Here is an 18,916-nt window from a genome sequence, read left to right on the forward strand (position 1 = left end):
GTGGGGACTCCCACCCTGAAGGGTGTGTGACCAGCTGCAAACAGCCCTCAGTCCCTCACCCAGGCTGGCCAGGCACCCAAGTGGGACCCCCACACTGATCCAGGACACCCTTCAGGGCAAACCAGCCAGCCCCCACCCATGCGCCAGGCCTCTATTCTATATAGTAAAAGGGTAATATGCTTCCCAGCACCGGGATCAGCAGAGCCGAGAGGCCTCCTGGCACCGGGATCAGCGTGACAGGGGGCAGCGCCCAAAACCCCTGATCGCCCTGTGGCTCTATGTGTGACATGGTGCAGCGCCCTAACCCCCTGATCGGCCCTGCTCTGTGTGTGACAGGGTGCAGCGCCCCAACCCCCTGATTGGCCCGGCTCTGTGGGTGATAGAGGGCGGCGCCCCAACCGCCCCCTCCACGGGCCCTGCTCTGTGTGTGACGGGGTAGAGCCATAACCTCCTCATTGGCCCTGCCCTGAGTGTGACAGTGGCGGCACCCCAACCCCCTGATCGGCCCTGCTCTGTGTGTGATGAGGGGTGGTGCCCCAACCCCCCTGATGGGCCCTGCTCTGTGAGTGACAGTGGGGAGCTCCTCAACCCCCTGATCAGCCCTGCTCTATGTGTGACAGGGTACGGAGCCCCAACCCCCCTGATGGGCCCTGCTCTGTGCATGACAGGGGGCAGCGCCCCAACCCCCTGATCCGCCATGCTCTGTGCGTGACAGGAGGTGGCGCCACAACTTCCCTATTGACCCTGCCTTGAGTGTGACAGGGGGCGGTGGCCCAAACCCCCAATCGGCCGTAACCTGAGCGTGACTAGGAGCGGCATCACAACCTCCAGATCTGCCCTGCTCTGTGCATGACAGGGGGTGGCGCCCCAACTCCCCAATCGGCCCTGCTCTCAGCCCGACCAGGGGCTGCACCTAGGGATTGGGCCTGCCCTCTGCCACCCGGGAGCAGGCCTAAGCCAGCAGGTCGTTATCTCCCAAGGGGTCCCAGACTGCGAGAGGGCACAGGCCGGGCTGAGGGACCCGCTCTCCCCGCCAAGTGCACAAATTTTTGTGCACCGGGCCTCTAGTATTATTATAATAACTGTGTCTGGTGTCAGATAGGAATTAGACTTATTGGGGTGATCACTTCATAAATGTCTAATCACTATGTTGTTTACCTAGAACTAATAAAATATTGTATGTCAACTGTAATTTAAAAATAAAAAAATTATAAAAACAGATAGATTATTATGGTTCTTAATTTATGACAGATGCAGCAGAGTTAGGTGATAGGGAACAAGGAGGCAAACTGCCTCTGTTCAAATTCCAGCTCTACAATTTATTAGCTGTAGGATCTTGGGCCTGTCACTCAACCCCACTGTGACTCAGTTTCCTCACCTGAAAAATGGGTCTAATAAGAGTACCTACTTCAGGAGGTTATAATGTATTAATACATCTACAACACACAACATCATGGCTGGCACCAAATAATGCTATTCTAGTTTTTGCTGTTATTAATATTACTAATGCATTATAAATATGCTATGTAAAACACTAACCTCAACTAAAAATATTATAAAAAAAACTAGAATTCACTCCATGCAATAATAAAAATCAAACAAAATGCAAGCACATACCTCAAGTAAATATTTTAGGGAATATGGGAGAAGATTCCGCAAAGTGAGGGTAGGGTAAAGATGAATAATGTAAGCTGGATCCCAGTCTTCCCCATGTGTACATATATAGCTTAATTCATCAGGCAGAGCAACTGTATTGACTATGAGAGGTAAGAAGTTGACTTCTACTGATGGACACTGCAGCATGCATCTCACTTCCCTGCTCCTGTGAAGTTCTTCCTTCCAGGAAATGTAAGTGGTGGATTCTCTGTATTGATTCTCTAAGACACCAGCTGGTTGAATAAATAACTGACATCTACAGAAAAAAAAAGCAGGGTGGAGAAAAAAAGTTTTTATTGAGAATGTAAGAAAAAGAATCTCATTAAATCTTCTTATTAACTCTACAAGGTAAGCACTATTACCCCTATTTTTACAAGTGAGAAAACCAAAGCTAAGAAAGATTAAAGAAACTTGCCCAGTCACAATGCTATAACAGATGGAGGAATGTTCTGGGGGAAAAAACACTCTGTAAACAATAATTTTTTTTAATCCTCACCCGAGTATATTTTTTCCATTGATTTCTAGAGAGAGTGGAAGGGAGGGAAAAGGGGGAGAGAGGGATAGAGATAGAGATAGCGATAGCGATAGCGAGAGCGAGAGCGAGAGCGAGAGCGAGAGAGAGAGAGAGAGAGAGAGAGAAACATCAATGTGACAGAGACTCATCGCTTGGTTGCCTCCCACATGCAACCCAGATTGAGGGCAGGGCGCAAATCCCCAACCCAGGTGTGTGCCCTTGACCCGGAATCAAACACGTGATGGTCTCCTGGCCGACACTCTAACCACTGAGCATACCGGCCAGGGTAACAATGATAATTTTTTTAAAGTCATTTCAAGTAAAAAAACAATCTAATAAAAATAGGTCTAAGAAGATTCTAAAACATCAAATATACAATACATTTTCATCTGGTAAATTCAATGATACTATAAATGTATACCTCTATAACTCCATATATGTCTAAAGGCTACTTCTACAGATCTCTAGATAATAAAACTATAAGGTCATCTTTTCTAAAATATAAGTCCCCAATTCATAGATTTAAAAAAATATACATTATGAACCTTTAAAAGCTTAATATATTCAAGGAAGTACCTACCTATATGAATCTAAAGGAACATGGAACTCCTCTTCAGGTCTTGCTACTCCAATGCGCTCCAATAACTTAACATTTTTAACAGATTTATAGATGATGAATGCAATAGAGAAATGGTTTTTAATCTGTTGGATAAAAAAGACAAACACTGTTTAAAAAGATGCAGAAGTTCAAAAGAAAAATGTGAACTGCACACAATTATTTTTACATATAAAGTTTCAAGGCCAATATTAGAAGACGTTTTTATTGGTAATTGAAAATTTTTAGAACACTTAAGTGCTATATATATGAAAGGATGTTTAAGTGGCAGTTAAAAATTATTAGGGTAGTCCATACTCTACTACATGCTGATGTTTATTTTTTTAAATATTTTTTTATTGATTTCAGAGAGGAAGGGAGAGGGAGAGAAAGAGACAGAAACATCAGTGATGACAATCATTAATCAGTCACTTCCTGCATGCTCCCTACCAGGAATCGAGCCTGCAACCCAGGCATGTGCCCTGACCGCAAATGAAACTGTGACCTCCTGGTTCATAGGTTGACATTCAACCACTGAACCATGCAGGGCTGGCCATACTGATGTCTATTGTTAGTGTATAATGTTATCATTCAAATACATATTAATCTGAAGATTTCAGGCATAATACTTTTCCCATTAAAACCTTTTCTCAATGCACTACATGATTATATTGAAAAGGATAGAAAAGGAATTATGAGAAAAAAGTAGTACAACTCTCTTTTCTTTACTAAAGTATGATTTAGGCTTGAACTAATAGCAAACTGAGAGCTAACAATAGCCAAAATTTGAAATCATTTCCTTTTTATCTGATGGTATAGGTAGGAAGACATTCTTTTGCTGACCATATACTAAAATCTGCAATAATACACAGAAACGGAAAAAATGGATAAAGCCTTAAAGGTATAAAAGAAAACAATCATATAGAGTAAGATGTTAAAATTTAGGGGTAGGGATCTGGGTAGAGCATTCCAATATTTCTTCACACATACTTGAAAAATTCAATCCCAACTGATATACAAACAGAATGAAATGTTACCCTATTTGACAAACAAATTATATAAAATTGCTCAGTTCTGAATCTTTAAAGAATAGACAAAAAGCTTCATTAAAATTAAGTCCAGGAGGAAAGAAAAATGGGCTTTAAATTAGCAAATTTGTCTTAATCAGACATTTAAAATAAAGAATATTACAAAAGCAAATTGGGTAGGAAATAGTAGCTAGTTCAATCTGTTATTTATTTCTAAACTAGAGGCCCGGTACATGAAATTCATGCACGGGTAGGGTCCCTGGCCTGGCCAGCAATCAGGGCCTTCCAACTGTTGGCAGGGGCCTTCCTTTGTTCCGTGCTGCCCCCGGTGGTCAGCACATGTCATAGCGAGCAATTGAACTCTTGGTCCAATTCTGAGGGGACACTTTGCACATTAGCCTTTTATATATATAGATAATCAATAATAACTTAATGAAGTTTTACTATATTCCTATATTCACCCAAATGATTTAATATTAATTGATATACTTAAAGGGACACAGTTCAGTTTAATGCATTACCTGAAGAGGAGAGCGAAGGGTGATCACTTTATTCCCTTCAGTTGCATCAATTTGTACCAAGACTGAATCAGAATGACTGGCATTGGGATTCCGTACATTGTACAACTGCCGACCAGGTCTGACAACAGGGACTTTTGCAACTTCTGTATATCCATGAGGTACTAATTCAAAGCATAAGTGAGAAGCATCCAAGTTATTAATTTAATTATGTTTCTCTTAGAATAATCATCAGTGTCTAAAAGTAATGACGAGTGTTCTCCTTCATGCTTATAAATAACTACACAATATGCTTGTCTAAGACACAGAAACTAACAAAGAAAGAAAATGAGCTATTATTATAATATTTAGGACCCAAAATAATTTCTTTTGGGGTTTTAAATATATTAAAATAAAGTAACATTGTGGTGTTTAGAAATTCTTTATTGCTTCAGGTGTGGCATGCAACATTTTGGAAGGAAAACAAAGAATTGATCAAGAAGACATGAATTGAAGCAAATTATGAAAAGTAATATTTTATTTAACACTGATCAACTCACAATAAAATTATATAGAAAATACATGTTTGAATACTTTTAACTGCTGGGCAGTAAAATGTTTTCTTTAAAAAAATAAAAAAAAGTAACAAAATCCAATTTGTTCCATAGTCCCTCAACCACATAGGAACTTTTGTTTGTGAAGGTAATAATTACTGTCAATATTTTAGGACTTCTGAATATAATTACTTTTCTCTCCTCATTGAACTCCCATCCTTATTGAAACATATCACATACTGTATTGTTTAAAAACATAGAATTAATCTAGTTCTAAGGTAATTCTTAAATTAATTAAGTTTAATTTTCTCAAGTCTAAAGGAAGAAAAAAGAGACAAGTGTCTATCAAATATCTGTTTCAAGCCTTTAGAAATGTCATCTCCAAAGGCATCTTCAACAAAATATTTTTTCTATATTTTGTCACAAATAAACTCACACCAACATTCCAAAGATGCCCTTAATATATGATCTCACTTATATGTAGAATCTAATGAACAAAATAAACAGATGAACAAAATAAAAACCAGAGGCATGGATACTGGAACAGACAGACAGTTTTTAGAAGGGGGGGGGGCGGTTACTGGATGAAAGAAGGTGAAGGGATTACCCAAAGAACATATATGCATAGCCCATGGGCACAGACAGCAGTGTGGTGATGGCCCGAAGGAAGAGGGGGTGGGGGTTGAGTGGAGGTGGGCAAAGCTGGGGGGGGGGGAGGGAAGCCAGGGAATGGGGAGATCTGTGTCAACAATAAAAAATAAAGTTATAAAATATAAATAAAACAAATAAATATAGCATACCAAAGGTCAGGGTGAAGAAGGAGCTTTCTTGGCGGCTCAATATAGATAGTTTCCCTTTACATGAAGGTTCCCTGCTGGCATATTCCAATTCCAAATTCTGACCAGCATGAACATCATAAATATCACTTTTCTCAGGGGAGCCCATTACTCTGAGATTATGATTGGGCTGCACCTTAGTGGGAACACCTAAAGCATTTTTTATTGTAAAAGGAGGCTTGTCTTTTAAAGAGTAGTCAAAAGTAGAAGCAGTGCCTTCTGAAAAACCCTGAAAAAGGAACACAACATCACAAGATGAAATTTTTTTAAAAAAATTATACTATCACTATACATTTTAGAAACGACTTTTGATTACAAACAAAAGTAATCCATACATGTTTCAATTTTTTAATTCCATTTGAAATATTCCAAGCAAGAACCAAACATACCTTTGCTAAATTATTGAAAACATTGAGACAACTTTTGGATATTGTTATATTCATTGTATCTCCTGAAGAAATATGAACTGCTGTTTGTGGCTCAGGAAGAAAAATAAAATCATCTCCGGGCATCAAACTTTTATCCTGGACTGGATTCTTCTTTACCTGTGAGGATAAATAACATTAACAAGTTTAAGTTACTAGTCGATTAATAATAAAATTAAAATATTCTCAATAGAGTTAAATTCTCCTAAACTAATCACTTTATATTAAGAATCCCCTAGTCTCATTTTCAAAAATATTCAGTGCTTCATTTTTATTTAGCTCAGATCAGCATTCTTTCTCTCAGTATGTAGTCAAGGGCACGGAGAAGTGTTTAGAACTATGCCATGAAAGCACTCAAAGTCAACTACAATACTTGTCTCTTGTGCATTCCCCACAGCAAGCTATAACTCAGTGTTGCCTGACTAACTGGTTGTTGATGAGCAATCAGAGATGAACCTTAAGTTTAAACTGATCCTTGCTGGAGTTAATATCGGGAATTCCTTCTATTGTTTTACCAGTAACACCTATAAATAAGTAATATGATAAGCTTTCAACCAGCCATCAGACTTTATCATAGCTTTTACTCTAATAACATTTCAAAAGCTTTGTAAAACATTCTTTGTTAGCCTGACTATTCCAGTGAGAAGTAGGTCATAAATATTACTTCTACTTTACTGAGAGGAAACTAGGACACAGGTTAAGTGGCTCTTGTCTTTAAAATAAGAATCTGTTGCAAAAGGTAAGATTTCCTTCTTTTTTACAGCCAACTAGTATTCCATCATGTAAATGTGCCATGGCTGTTTTATTCACTCATCTACTGATGGGCACTTGGGCTGTTTCCAAATCTTGGCTAATAAAATTTGGCAACAGCATGGTTGGACCTGGAGAATATTATTCTAAGTGAAATAAACCAGTCAGAGAATGACAAACACTATATGAGCTCACTTATATCTGAAATATAATAAACAAAATAATTTAACAAATAAAACAGAAACAGAAGCATAGATATGTAGAACAGACTGAGAGCTGTAAGAGGGGAGGAGGGTTAGGAGGACGGGTGAATAAAAAGGTGAAGGGATTAAGCAAAAAACCCAACACTAGATAGACAGACAGGCAAATCACACATAGACACAGACAACAGTATGGTGATAGCCAGAGGGAAAGAGGAATGGGGGGTGAGGCTTAATAGGGTAGAGGGGAGATAACTGGGGACAGAAAGAGTCTTCACTTTGGGCGATGGGCGCACAGAGCAGTGTGCAGGTGATGTTTTACTGCACTGTAAACTTGAAACCTGCATGTTTTGTTAAACAATGTCACTTCAATGAACTCAATTAAGAGGCAGAACCAAGATGGCGGCATAGGTTAACGCCGGAGTTTGCTGCTTTGAACAACTACTTCAAAAGTGAAACTAAAAAACGGAACGGACATCACCCAGAACCACAGGAACGCTGGCTGAGTGGAAGTCCTACAACTAGGAGGAAAGAGAAACGCATACGGACACTCAGAGGAGGCGCAGTGCTGAAGTCAAACTCTGAGGTGCGGAGTGCGCGGAGCGGGCTGGCGGCGGAGGGCGTGGTTGGCGTTTTCAATCGGGAGGGAGTCGCAGACTCTGAGCTCCAGATACAGGCGAGTCTTTAGCGACCCAGACTCAAACGGGAGAAGCGGGACTGTCTGGCTTCGGTCAGAGCGAGTGCAGCTTTCTCTCCGAGCTTTGCAGCGGGTGCTGGGACTCAGAGAGGCAGAGCCCCTGGGGACAGGACTGAGAGCCGCCATAACTGCTCTCTCCGGCCCACCCTGTTGATCCTGTGCGACCCGCCCCGACCAAGCCCTGCACAGAGCCATTTGCCAGATAGCCTCAGGCAAAGGCTAGATTAGCACCTCCCTAGAGGTGCACCAAGGAAGCATAACAAAATGCGGAGACAAAGAAACAGGACAAAATTGTCAATGGAAGATATAGAGTTCAGAACCACACTTTTAAGGTCTCTCAAGAACTGTTTAGAAGCCGCCGATAAACTTAATGAGATCTACAAGAAAACTAATGAGACCCTCGATCTTATATTGGGGAACCAACTAGAAATTAAGCATACACGGACTGAAATAACGAATATTATACAGACTCCCGACAGCAGACCAGAGGAGCGCAAGAATCAAGTCAATGATTTGAAATGCGAGGAAGCAAAAAACACCCAACCGGAGGGGCGGAATGAAAAAAGAATCCAAAAATGCGAGGATAGTGTAAGGAGCCTCTGGGACAGCTTCAAGCGTACCAACATCAGAATTATAGGGGTGCCAGAAGATGAGAGAGAGCAAGATATTGAAAACCTATTTGAAGAAATAATGACAAAAACTTCCCCCACCTGGTGAAAGAAATGGACTTACAGGTCCAAGAAGCGCAGAGAACCCCAAACAAAAGGAATCCAAAGAGGACCACACCAAGACACATCATAATTAAAATGCCAAGAGCAAAAGATAAAAAGAGAATCTTAAAAGCAGCAAGAGAAAGAAACTCAGTTACCTACAAGGGAATACCCATACGACTGTCAGCTGATTTCTCAACAAAAACTTTGCAGGCCAGAAGGGAGTGGCAAGAAATATTCAAAGTGATGAATACCACGAACCTACAACCAAGATTACTTTATCCAGCAAAGCTATCATTCAGAATTGAAGGTCAGATAAAGAGCTTCACAGATAAGGAAAAGCTAAAGGAGTTCATAACCACCAAACCAGGATTATATGAAATGCTGAAAGGTATCCTTTAAGAAGAGGAAGAGGAAGAAAAAGGTAAAGATACAAATTATGAATAACAAACATGCATCTATCAACAAGTGAATCTAAGAATCAAGTGAATAAATAATCTGATGAACAGAATGAACTGTTGATTATAATAGAATCAGGGACATAGAAAGGGAATGGACTATTCTTGGGGGGGGAAGGGGTGTGGGAGATGCAGGAAGAGACTGGACAAAAATCGTGCACCTAGGGATAAGGACAGTGGGTGGGGAGTGAGGGCGGAGGGTGGGGCGGGAACTGGGAGGAGGGGAGTTATGGGGGGGAAAAAGAGGAACAAATGTAATAATTTGAACAATAAAGATTTAATTTAAAAAAAAAGAAAAAGTACAAATTGGTAGTTACAAATAGTCATGGGGATGTAAAGTACAACATAGGGGATATAGTCAATAATATTGTAATAAATATGTACAGTGCCAGGTGGGTATTGGAAATATTGAGGAATCACTTTGTAAAGTATATGATTATCTAACCACCTGAAACTAATATAAAATATTGAATGTCAACTATAATTAAGAAATAAAAGTATTTTGAATGAAAAAAAAAATTGCAAAAAAAAAAATAAATAAAAAATAAACTCAATAAAGAATAAAATAAAAACATAATCATGAACACAGACTATAGTGTGGTAACTGCTGGGGAAGAAGGTGAGGGGAAGGTGGAGGAGGGCATGGGGGGAATAAATGGTGATAGACGGAGACTTGGGATGGTGAACACATAATACAGTATACAAATGATGTGTTGAGGAACTGTGCACCTGAAACCTGTATAATTTTGCTAACCAGTGTCATCCCAATAAATTCAATAAAAAGGAAAAAATAAAAATCCTATATAATAAGAGACTAATATGTAAATTGACCAAACAGCAGAACAACCAGTCGCTATGATGCACACTGACCACCAGGGCAGTACTGCTAAGCCAGAAACCAGGCTCACGGCTGGTGAGTTCAGCGGCGGTGGCAGGAGCCTCTCCTGGACTACAAGAGGGTGCAAGCCAGGCTGAGGTCCCCGCCCCTTCCCCCAGTGCACGAATTTCATGCACCAGGCCTCTAGTAAATAAATAATTTAAAATGTAAATAAATAAATAATGAACTAAGAATTGCTTGAGTCCATTTCAGTGCCTCACACTTCAGTCAGACTGCCAGAAAGGTGTGTTGTGAAATTTGTTAAGGGTATATCGTTCATGCTCCTGTTAATCTAGAAAAATGCACTTTGATATCTAGGCATCTGAAGTGTTCTCAAGAAGCACCATTCAGAGATACCACAAAAGAATTGTGAACTAGCATAGCAGTTCTCAAATCATTGAGGATTCCAAAGAGCTTCATGTTATGTAGATTATATCTATCAATGTGTACTCTATTAGAAACTAAAGCTATGGCTCTCTGTCTTTTGGCTAAGATCAAGTGTAGAAACTAAAACAGAAAATTTTAAATACTCATTTAAAAATTATAATTACAAGTTAACATGGATAATATTTTAATAGAAAATAACTATTATAACTATATAGATGAAGGCCTGGAGGGTGGCAGAAGCTGGGAGGAGGGGACAAAGGGAGGAAATAGGGGAAATCTGTAATACTCTCAACAATTAAAATAAGTTTTTAATTTTAAAAATAATAAAGCTATATAGTGAAAAGAGGGACACTGACAAATGGCTTTATTGCCTGCCCTAAGAGAAGTCAGGTGGATTCTCATTCCTGCCTCTGCTTTCATTCTGTTGCCATATTGCTTAGTCTCTGGAAAACTCCATAGTATGCTCATGGGAGAATGAGATAGACAATGGTATGCATCATCTAAATATTGCTATGAAGAGTTTTGACCTTTTTGGACTCCCTAATAGGGCTCAAGGATCTTAGACCACATCTTGAGAATTATTGCATTAAATTATGTATACAGAAATATACATAGTGTCATTCTACACAAAGATATTTTATGTTTTCCTTACATCAAGCCTTAAATTCCATTGTCTCTTTCCCTCCACTCTCTCAATCAGTGGCTCCCAGACAGCATGGGTTTCATTGTAATAGTGAATCTGAAAAGGCACAGAATTATAATGAATCTTTCAACTTTAACTTCGTATTTCTATAATCAGAAGGAAAAAATATTAAGTAATTAATGTTATATGTCAAAAGCCATTTTAACAAAGACACAAAGAATATATACAAAGAGGGTGCATTTTCCTTTACTCTATTTCCCTTACTCTAAATCTTTAAAAAAGAAAGCAGAAAAATTTTTAAGCAAATTATTTAGCAAAAGAATCTTTAAAAGATAATAACGAAGTAAATAATACCACACATCAGCAAATTAAACATTAGAATTCATATATATACTTGCTGTGGCCATACACAAACCAAAAATGCTCACATCTTAGTTTTGTAATTGTACTTTTGAAAAGTTGGTTGTGGAGATTCTAAATGATGTGGTCATACCTCTAGTGTCATGTCAGCAGAAGCAGCCATGAAGGAAGTCCAATTTTTTATATTTCCTGAAAATTTTGACTCTGCCAATAATAAAGGTACAGTTTGATGACCAAGTCCACATTCTAAGGTAACTTGAACTGACTCTACAGCAACAGCACAATTTTCCTCTATCAATGGCTGTTCAACACCTTTGAAATTTTCTGTTATTTCTGTTGCCATGTCAACACCAAGAAACCAAGAGTTATAATCACTAATAGATTTGACACCCCAAAGATTTCCTGTTTCCTTAGATGTATCTTTGAATTCATCTTCTTTTGTCTTTGGAGACAAAGCGGCCATGATTGTCATCACAGTATTAAGAATTATGGGTGAAATCTTTAAAAAAGAAAGCAGAAAAATATTTAGAATTAACTTTCCCAGTTGAGAAGAATTAATACAAAATACAGAAGTTTAAAAGTTACTAATTAAAAATTTAAATATACTAAAGTCTTAACTAAAGAAAATAAGAGAGCACACACAAAATCATATGTCAAATTAATTAACCTCATAACAATAATTTCTGCTCAGATTACTCTGGGATTAAATAATGTTATACATCAATTGTCAAAATCTAGTTACACTGATCAATTCAGAGTAAAATAGTGATACATAACGAGAAAAATGCAGAAGTGTAATTGAAGTTTTCATTTTCAACCAGTTGCATTAACTAAACCAACATGTGTGATCCTCATCAAGATTTATACATGGTGCCCGGCCGGTGTTGCTCAGTGGTTAAGTGTCAACCTATGAACCAGGAGGTCATGGTTTGATTCCCGGTCAGGGCACATGCCCAGGGTTGCAGGCTTGAGGCAGCTGATCAATGATTCTCTCTCATCATTGATGTTTCTATCTCCCTCTCTCCTTCTCTGAAATGAATACAAATGTATTTTTAAAAGATTTATACAGGGTTTTCATTTGTCTTATTGAAACAGGAAGCCAGAGAATCACTATAATACCCTTTCACTTACCCCAAGATTTGCAAATTTTACCTTTTACTACCTTTGAATAGTGCCTCTGCCCACCTGTTCATTTCTATTGCTAAGCCTTAGTTCTACACTAATGATGTCTTCTATATCCAGTCAGCACCCTCTCAGCTCACCCTCCACACTTCCACCAGCATGATTTTCTAAAACCCAAATCTGGACATGTCATTCCTATGCTTAAAATCTTCAACAGTTTCCCATAACTTTCAGAATAAAATTCAAACTCTCTTTGGTTTAGGACACAAAGTTCATTGTGACCAGCTATCTAATCCAGCAATTTTCAACTGGTGTGCAGTAAGAATTTTTAAAACATGTAAAAATTGACTGTTTAGTTAGGGGCACTGACCTCTTTTTCCTTAGATTGTCAAATAAAAAAATGACAACAGTTAATACAACAATAGCCATCCAGTGTGAATAAATCAAAGTTATACCTATTTTTTTGTCAGATTGGCAAAAAAATTTTTTTTTGATGTGCTGCAGACGTTTAGTAATTAGTTTGTGTGCCATGAGATGAAAATGGCTGAAAAGCACTGATCTAATCAATTGGCTGATTTCCCAAAGTTTGAGCCATACCGGGTTAAACAAGTTAAATGGATTCTTTTATTGTTCATTCTCACAACCCTTACTTGTTTAATATGCTAGAGATGACTCATTCACCAGAAGAAGGATTTAGTATGCACTGCTCCCAACTTACCTGTCAACTGAATTCTTTTTTTTTCATTACCTTATTAATGTCACCTATAATTAGTGCTCTCAGCCCTACAATTCCATCATACCATTCTCTCCAGCCATATGGGCACATCTCAGAGTCCTTAAAGGATTTTTCACACCTCTGCCTTTGTGAATACTGTCAGTTCTGTATGGATAACCCCTCCTGTCTCTCTCCACCTAACCTCCCTCAGATTTTCAAAGTTCAGTTGAAGTAGCCCCACATGCAGACAGCTTTCCAGAAGTCCTGGTCTGAGTCAGAGGACCCCTGACTGTGCTCCCACAGCACCTAGTGCAGTGATGGCAAACCTTTTGAGCTCGGCGTGTCAGCATTTTGAAAAACCCTAACTTAACTCTGTTGCCGTGTCACATATAGAAATTTTTTGATATTTGCAACCATAGTCAAACAAAGACTTATATTTTTGATATTTATTTTATATATTTAAATGCCATTTAACAAAGAAAAATCAACCAAAAAAATGAGTTCGCCTGTCACCTCTGACACTCTTGTCATAGGTTCGCCATCACTGATCCTAGTGCGTGCCTCTAGCACTGAAAGCTGGAGTCACTGATTTATTGCTTTCTCGTTCATGTCATTAACTTTTGTGAAGGCAGGGACCAAGTAGCCCCAAGGCCCAAATACAGGAAATTTTTTGCACATAGAAAGAGTTCAAAAAATGTTTGTTGACTAAATAAATAAATTGATATACAAAGAAATGGAAAGACAATCCCCCTGGATGCCTTAGACAAAGTGCATGCAAATTCAGTTTTCTCCTCATTTACTACTTTAAGCCTTAAAAAAGTAAATCTGTTAACAAAATACAATCGAAACTATCCATTATTTTAAAATATTAAAAAAATTGCATTGTTATTTATATAGTAATTCAAATGACTTTTGTTTGAGCCTTGGTTTAATTGCTATTGCTTATTTATCTATATAGTAAAGTTACTAGCAAAATTGGTATTAGCCACCTCAATTTTGTGTCTTTTGGGCAGAGAGAGAAATAGATGTTGGAAATTATTCTATATCTTCCTTTTATAACTGGTCATGAAGTCATACTTAAAGAATATGAATGCCAATGGAGAAAAGAGACTGCTTTTCTACTGCTTTAAATGTAAGAGATATTTTTAAAAAAACTAAAAATTTATTTCTAGCATACATCTGTCATTACAAATATTTCATAAGCCAAATAAAACACTTAATTACATAATTACTGCATTCAATCAAATTATATTTTAAAAGCCTAAAAATAACCACTACAAAGAAATAAAAACCTCATTTTTCTATCCTTTCTTCCTTTCTCTTACCATCCCATCTCTGCTCTCTCTCCAAACCCAATCTCCCCAACATGCACATAAAATATAATTGATAAAAACTATCCTGATCATTTGTAGATACAGTGGGGCCTTGACTTACGAGTTTAATTCATTCCGTGACGGAGCTCATAACTCAAATTACTACATGTCAAATCATTAAAGTGAACGAGTGAGACACGTGATGCTGGGCTGATGTTGTGGCTTTCACTGTGATGTTCACTGCGCCAACTAGCGGGGGGGTATCTGAAGCTGGCTCATAACCTGAATTTTAGCTCGCAACTCAAAGCAAAAAATCGGCCGAGAGATGGCTTGTATCTCGAAAAACTTGTTAGTCGGGACACTTGTAAGTCAAGGCCCCACTGTATTTGAAAGTACTTTTTCAAAGAAAGTAGAAACAAATAATTGCATTAAAGAAAAATATATTTTATTTTATTAATTTTTTTAAATTCTCACCTAAGGATATGTTTAGAGAGAAGAAGGAGAGAGAAACATTGATCAGGTGATTCCTGTACATGCCCTGACGAGGGATCGAACTCAAAATCTAGGTATGTGTCATGAAGGGGAATCAAACCTATAATTTTTTGGTATATGCATGGGATGAGGCTCCAACCAACTGAGCAACCCAGCCAGGGCAAAAAATGTATTTTAATGTTAGAGATATTTATTAATGACCAAATATGTGACTAGCATAATGGTCTAGTTACGAGACATCAAAAGATATTGTTAGAAAAATAATTAATTTTCACCCAAATAAGATAATAGGCACTAACCTTAATTATAAATTCTCCAACTACAATATTTATATTTTGTTTTCCTGAAACCCATGCACATTTTTCCATAAATAGAGAACAGGGCTGTAAGACCTAGAGACAAATAAATGAAAATCACATTTTCTTAGTAATAGAACTGTTATATATGTAACACAGAAGAGCATCTTACTTAACTTGACATTTTTAATTACAGCCTACTACTAAAAGCAAAAAGGCAAATTAGCTGAGAAGCTCTTATGAGAGCTCTTCTAAAGTAATGCAAGTCTATGAACATTGTTAAAGAACTTACATTAAAGAATTTAAATTTAAAAAAGAGTTCTGGTCAATTTCTTTATGCCAAATTCTTAACTAATGATGTACATTTACTATTAGAAATTGAAATGTTTCCTTTTCTTAAATATCTTTTAAGTGATGCCCACTGTAAAATCTACTTTTAAGGTATCTATTAAAATGAGCTAAAGATGATGATAAGATCTGACATTTGCAAAGAGGTACATGAGGAAATGAAATTATGTCATTATAACTTTTATGACCGATAAATCACTTGAAATTGTTTCTTTCAACAAATAGTTCTGTTAATACCTTTAAAAAAGACTATGGTAAGTAAATAGTTTCCAGATTGCTTAATAAAAGGTCAGTCTTGAATATAATAAGGTCCTTATTAGAATAAATTTCAAATCTTGATTTATTAAAACCAGGAAGCCTATATTCTCATATATCATTAACAAAATAAATAAAATAACCTTGCACCTGAATTGAATGGGGGAATTGGTACTACATAAACTTTCAAAACATTAGGATGAGCATTTAATGGAGTGATTAATAGAGCTTTCTGTGACATATCAAAAGAAGATGATCACACTAAAGAATGTTTCATGATAAAGTACAGACTAAACCTAACACTGCATTTCTTTATGAAAGTCACTTTGCCTATAGAAATTTTTAGTTTAAAACACTACAAATGGGTCGCATAACATAAAATTATCAATTTAAGATTTAAAAATCAGTATGATAAATTATTTAAATAAAATAATATTTTTCAACAACAATGTGAAAATATAATTCAGTGGTTCTCAACCTGTGCATCGCAACCCCTTTGGCAGTAGAACGACCCTTTCACAGGAGTTGCCTGACCATCTTGCATATCAGATATTTACATTACGATTCATAACAGTAGCAACAATACAGTTATGAAGTAGCAACGAAAATAATTTTATGGTTGGGTCACAACATGAGGAACTGTATTTAAAGGGCCAGAAGGTTGAGAACCACTGATATAATTGAATATAACTTTTAATACAGCAAAACACAACATCTTTTGGTCATATAAGTCTAACTGATTTTTTTTGTTATAAACCTCAAGATTTTAGTACTCATTCATTCATTCATTGGATATACTTTGGTGAAAAAAGAAATAGCTGAAAAGGCACATTGATTTGTACTAAAATTCAAGTACAGTTCAAAAGATGACATAATGAAAAGAAAACCAGACTGGAGGTAGTACCAGTTCTGTCACTACCAGCCATGGCTAAATCATTTAATATCTTTGGAATTTAACATCCTTGTCTGTAAAACCTCAAATTTGTCAGTAAATAATCTCTAAAGTCCTGCAGAATTCTCACATTCTAGGATTCTATGAATCAACCATTTCTGCCATTCTTCTGCATTCTTCAATCTAAGCTTATAATATACTAGAGGCCCGGTGCATGAAATCCATGCACGGGCAGGGTCCCTAGGCCTGGCCGGCAATCAGGACCGATTGGGGCCTTCTAGCTGCCGGCCGGGGCCTCCCTTCCCCAGCCGCTGGCTGCCTACTGGGGCCTCCCTTCCCCAGCTGCTGGCCACTAGCCAGGGTCTCCCTTTCCTGGCTGCCAACTGCTGGCTGGGGCCTTCCTTCATTCTGCACCACCATCTAGTGGTCAGCGCACGTCACAGCGAGCGATCGGTCTCCCAGTCCAACTCCCATGGGGACAATTTGCATATTAGGCTTTTATATATACATATATATATATATATAGATGGTAATTCTTACTGTGGTAATGTTTTTTCCTCTCTTTTCTCTGAGAAAAGGGCAAGCGAGCACTTTAAGGTCTCTCACAGAAGCCTCCATCATCTGTTCGAGTTTGGATGTTGACAGAGAGAGGTCACACTGGAATGAGGCTGTCAGAGCAGGAGCATCTGCCTTTGTCAGGTTGGCAACAAATACCACTTCTGGATCTGTGACCCTGGCCTTTAAAGTCATATTTGGTCTCACAGAGTCATCTGAAGAAACAATAATAGGAACCAGAAAAGTTGTAGTAAAGTAAATCTTGTTGCTTGAATACATGCTATCTAGTTATGCTAGGTTGTTTCTAATATCCTGCTTTAATGCATATGGTGAAGTTAACAATATTAATAAATGACTGATACATACTAATAATGAAAGATCATTAACAAATGCTAATTGAGCAGGATAATGGAAGCTGATCCCTGTCATCAGAAGACCATTCCCATTTTGACCTAGCAGGGATATCCTTGCTTTGAAGTTATTTATGTCAGACTTAAGGTGTGTAAACGTATATACACATAAATGTGTATTATTTGGTTATGTTTCTGGGGCAAGGAGGGGAAAGAGGAGAAGCAAATATCACAAAGAGGATAAGAGTTCATGATAAAATAGACAGACCATTATATCTATTTAATTGATTTTTTGCCATAAAGTACATAGTGTCATACAATCTATAGAATAAATGTATTAAATGTACACATGAATACAAAGATATTAGATACTAGTGGCCCGGTGCACGAAATTCGTGCACAGGGGAAGAGGGGGTTCCCTCAGCCCAGCCTGCACCCTCTCCAATCGGGGACCCCTTGGGGGATGACCAATTGCTGGTTTCGGTAGGATCCCACAGGCCCTCGGACATCCCTCTCGCAATCTGGGACTGCTGGCTTCTAACCGCTCACCTGCCTGCCTGCCTGCCTAATCGCCCCTAACTGCCTCTGCCTGCCTGCCTGATCGCCCCTAACTGCCCTCCCCTGCCGGCCTGATCTCACCCCAACTGCTCTCCCCTGCCAGCCTGATCGCCCCTAACTGCCTCTGCCTTGGCCCCCACCACCATGGCTTTGTCCAGAAGGAAGTTGGATGTCCGGAAGATGGCTGGTTGACCCAGTCTAATTAGCATATTACCCTTTTATTAGGATAGATGATTGCTGTTTACTAAAAGTAAATGAAAAAATAAAATTCTGACTTTGCCAGTAAATGGTAATTTTCCAATCTTACTGAGTTATACATTAGAGAGAAAAATACCTGACCTCAGATAATTATAATGTAACATAGAAATGACTGATGTATTGGTAATGCTGGAATATAGAATTAATACAGCAGGAAGTGACTTCAGTATACACAGACTAGACATTTGCAAGCATTACAGTGAGTTGAAGGAGTCTAAGGTGATGTCCAGGGGCATCATGCTGTCTTCCAATACCCCGCCTTCTGTTTTTATATGTTCAATTGCTCTTCAATATGTTATACTTCTTCCTAATATTTAATATTTTCTTTGAATAAAAGAGTTCCCTTCTATAAGGAGGGGAACCACAGACACAGATTAACTTGCTCACTCTATTTCTGAATAAGTAAAGAAATGTAATGCAGAGTTGGGAGCAATAGTTTCCTGGCTCCTAATCATATAAATCTATGCTTACTAAAATTTTTCTATAAAATATGTTTAAATTTAAAGAATAATTATACATTCTTAGTTTCCACTTCTCTTTTTGCTTACTTGCATTTTTGTTAAAATATACAAGCT

The 18,916-nt window shown here is 38.0% G+C and overlaps 1 protein-coding gene across 5 annotated transcripts in view; it reads right to left on the bottom strand.

Annotated features, from left to right (window-relative positions):
- VPS13C (vacuolar protein sorting 13 homolog C) overlaps window positions 1–18,916 on the bottom strand; it is a 194,943-nt gene that overhangs the window by 51,705 nt on the left and 124,322 nt on the right. For all 5 annotated transcript variants that reach the window (XM_036303625.1, XM_036303615.1, XM_036303605.1 and 2 more), the window contains exons 50-58: window positions 17,161–17,390; window positions 15,129–15,221; window positions 11,321–11,686; window positions 10,837–10,923; window positions 6,070–6,225; window positions 5,645–5,909; window positions 4,315–4,475; window positions 2,751–2,872; window positions 1,618–1,912 (exon numbers count right to left, since the gene is read on the bottom strand). In XM_036303625.1, the coding sequence (XP_036159518.1) occupies window positions 1,618–1,912; window positions 2,751–2,872; window positions 4,315–4,475; window positions 5,645–5,909; window positions 6,070–6,225; window positions 10,837–10,923; window positions 11,321–11,686; window positions 15,129–15,221; window positions 17,161–17,390 (1,775 nt within the window). The remainder of the gene's footprint in view (window positions 1–1,617; window positions 1,913–2,750; window positions 2,873–4,314; window positions 4,476–5,644; window positions 5,910–6,069; window positions 6,226–10,836; window positions 10,924–11,320; window positions 11,687–15,128; window positions 15,222–17,160; window positions 17,391–18,916) is intronic.

Source organism: Myotis myotis, unplaced genomic scaffold (genome assembly GCF_014108235.1).
Source record: "Myotis myotis isolate mMyoMyo1 unplaced genomic scaffold, mMyoMyo1.p scaffold_m19_p_1, whole genome shotgun sequence".
Taxonomy (NCBI): Eukaryota; Metazoa; Chordata; class Mammalia; order Chiroptera; family Vespertilionidae; genus Myotis; species Myotis myotis.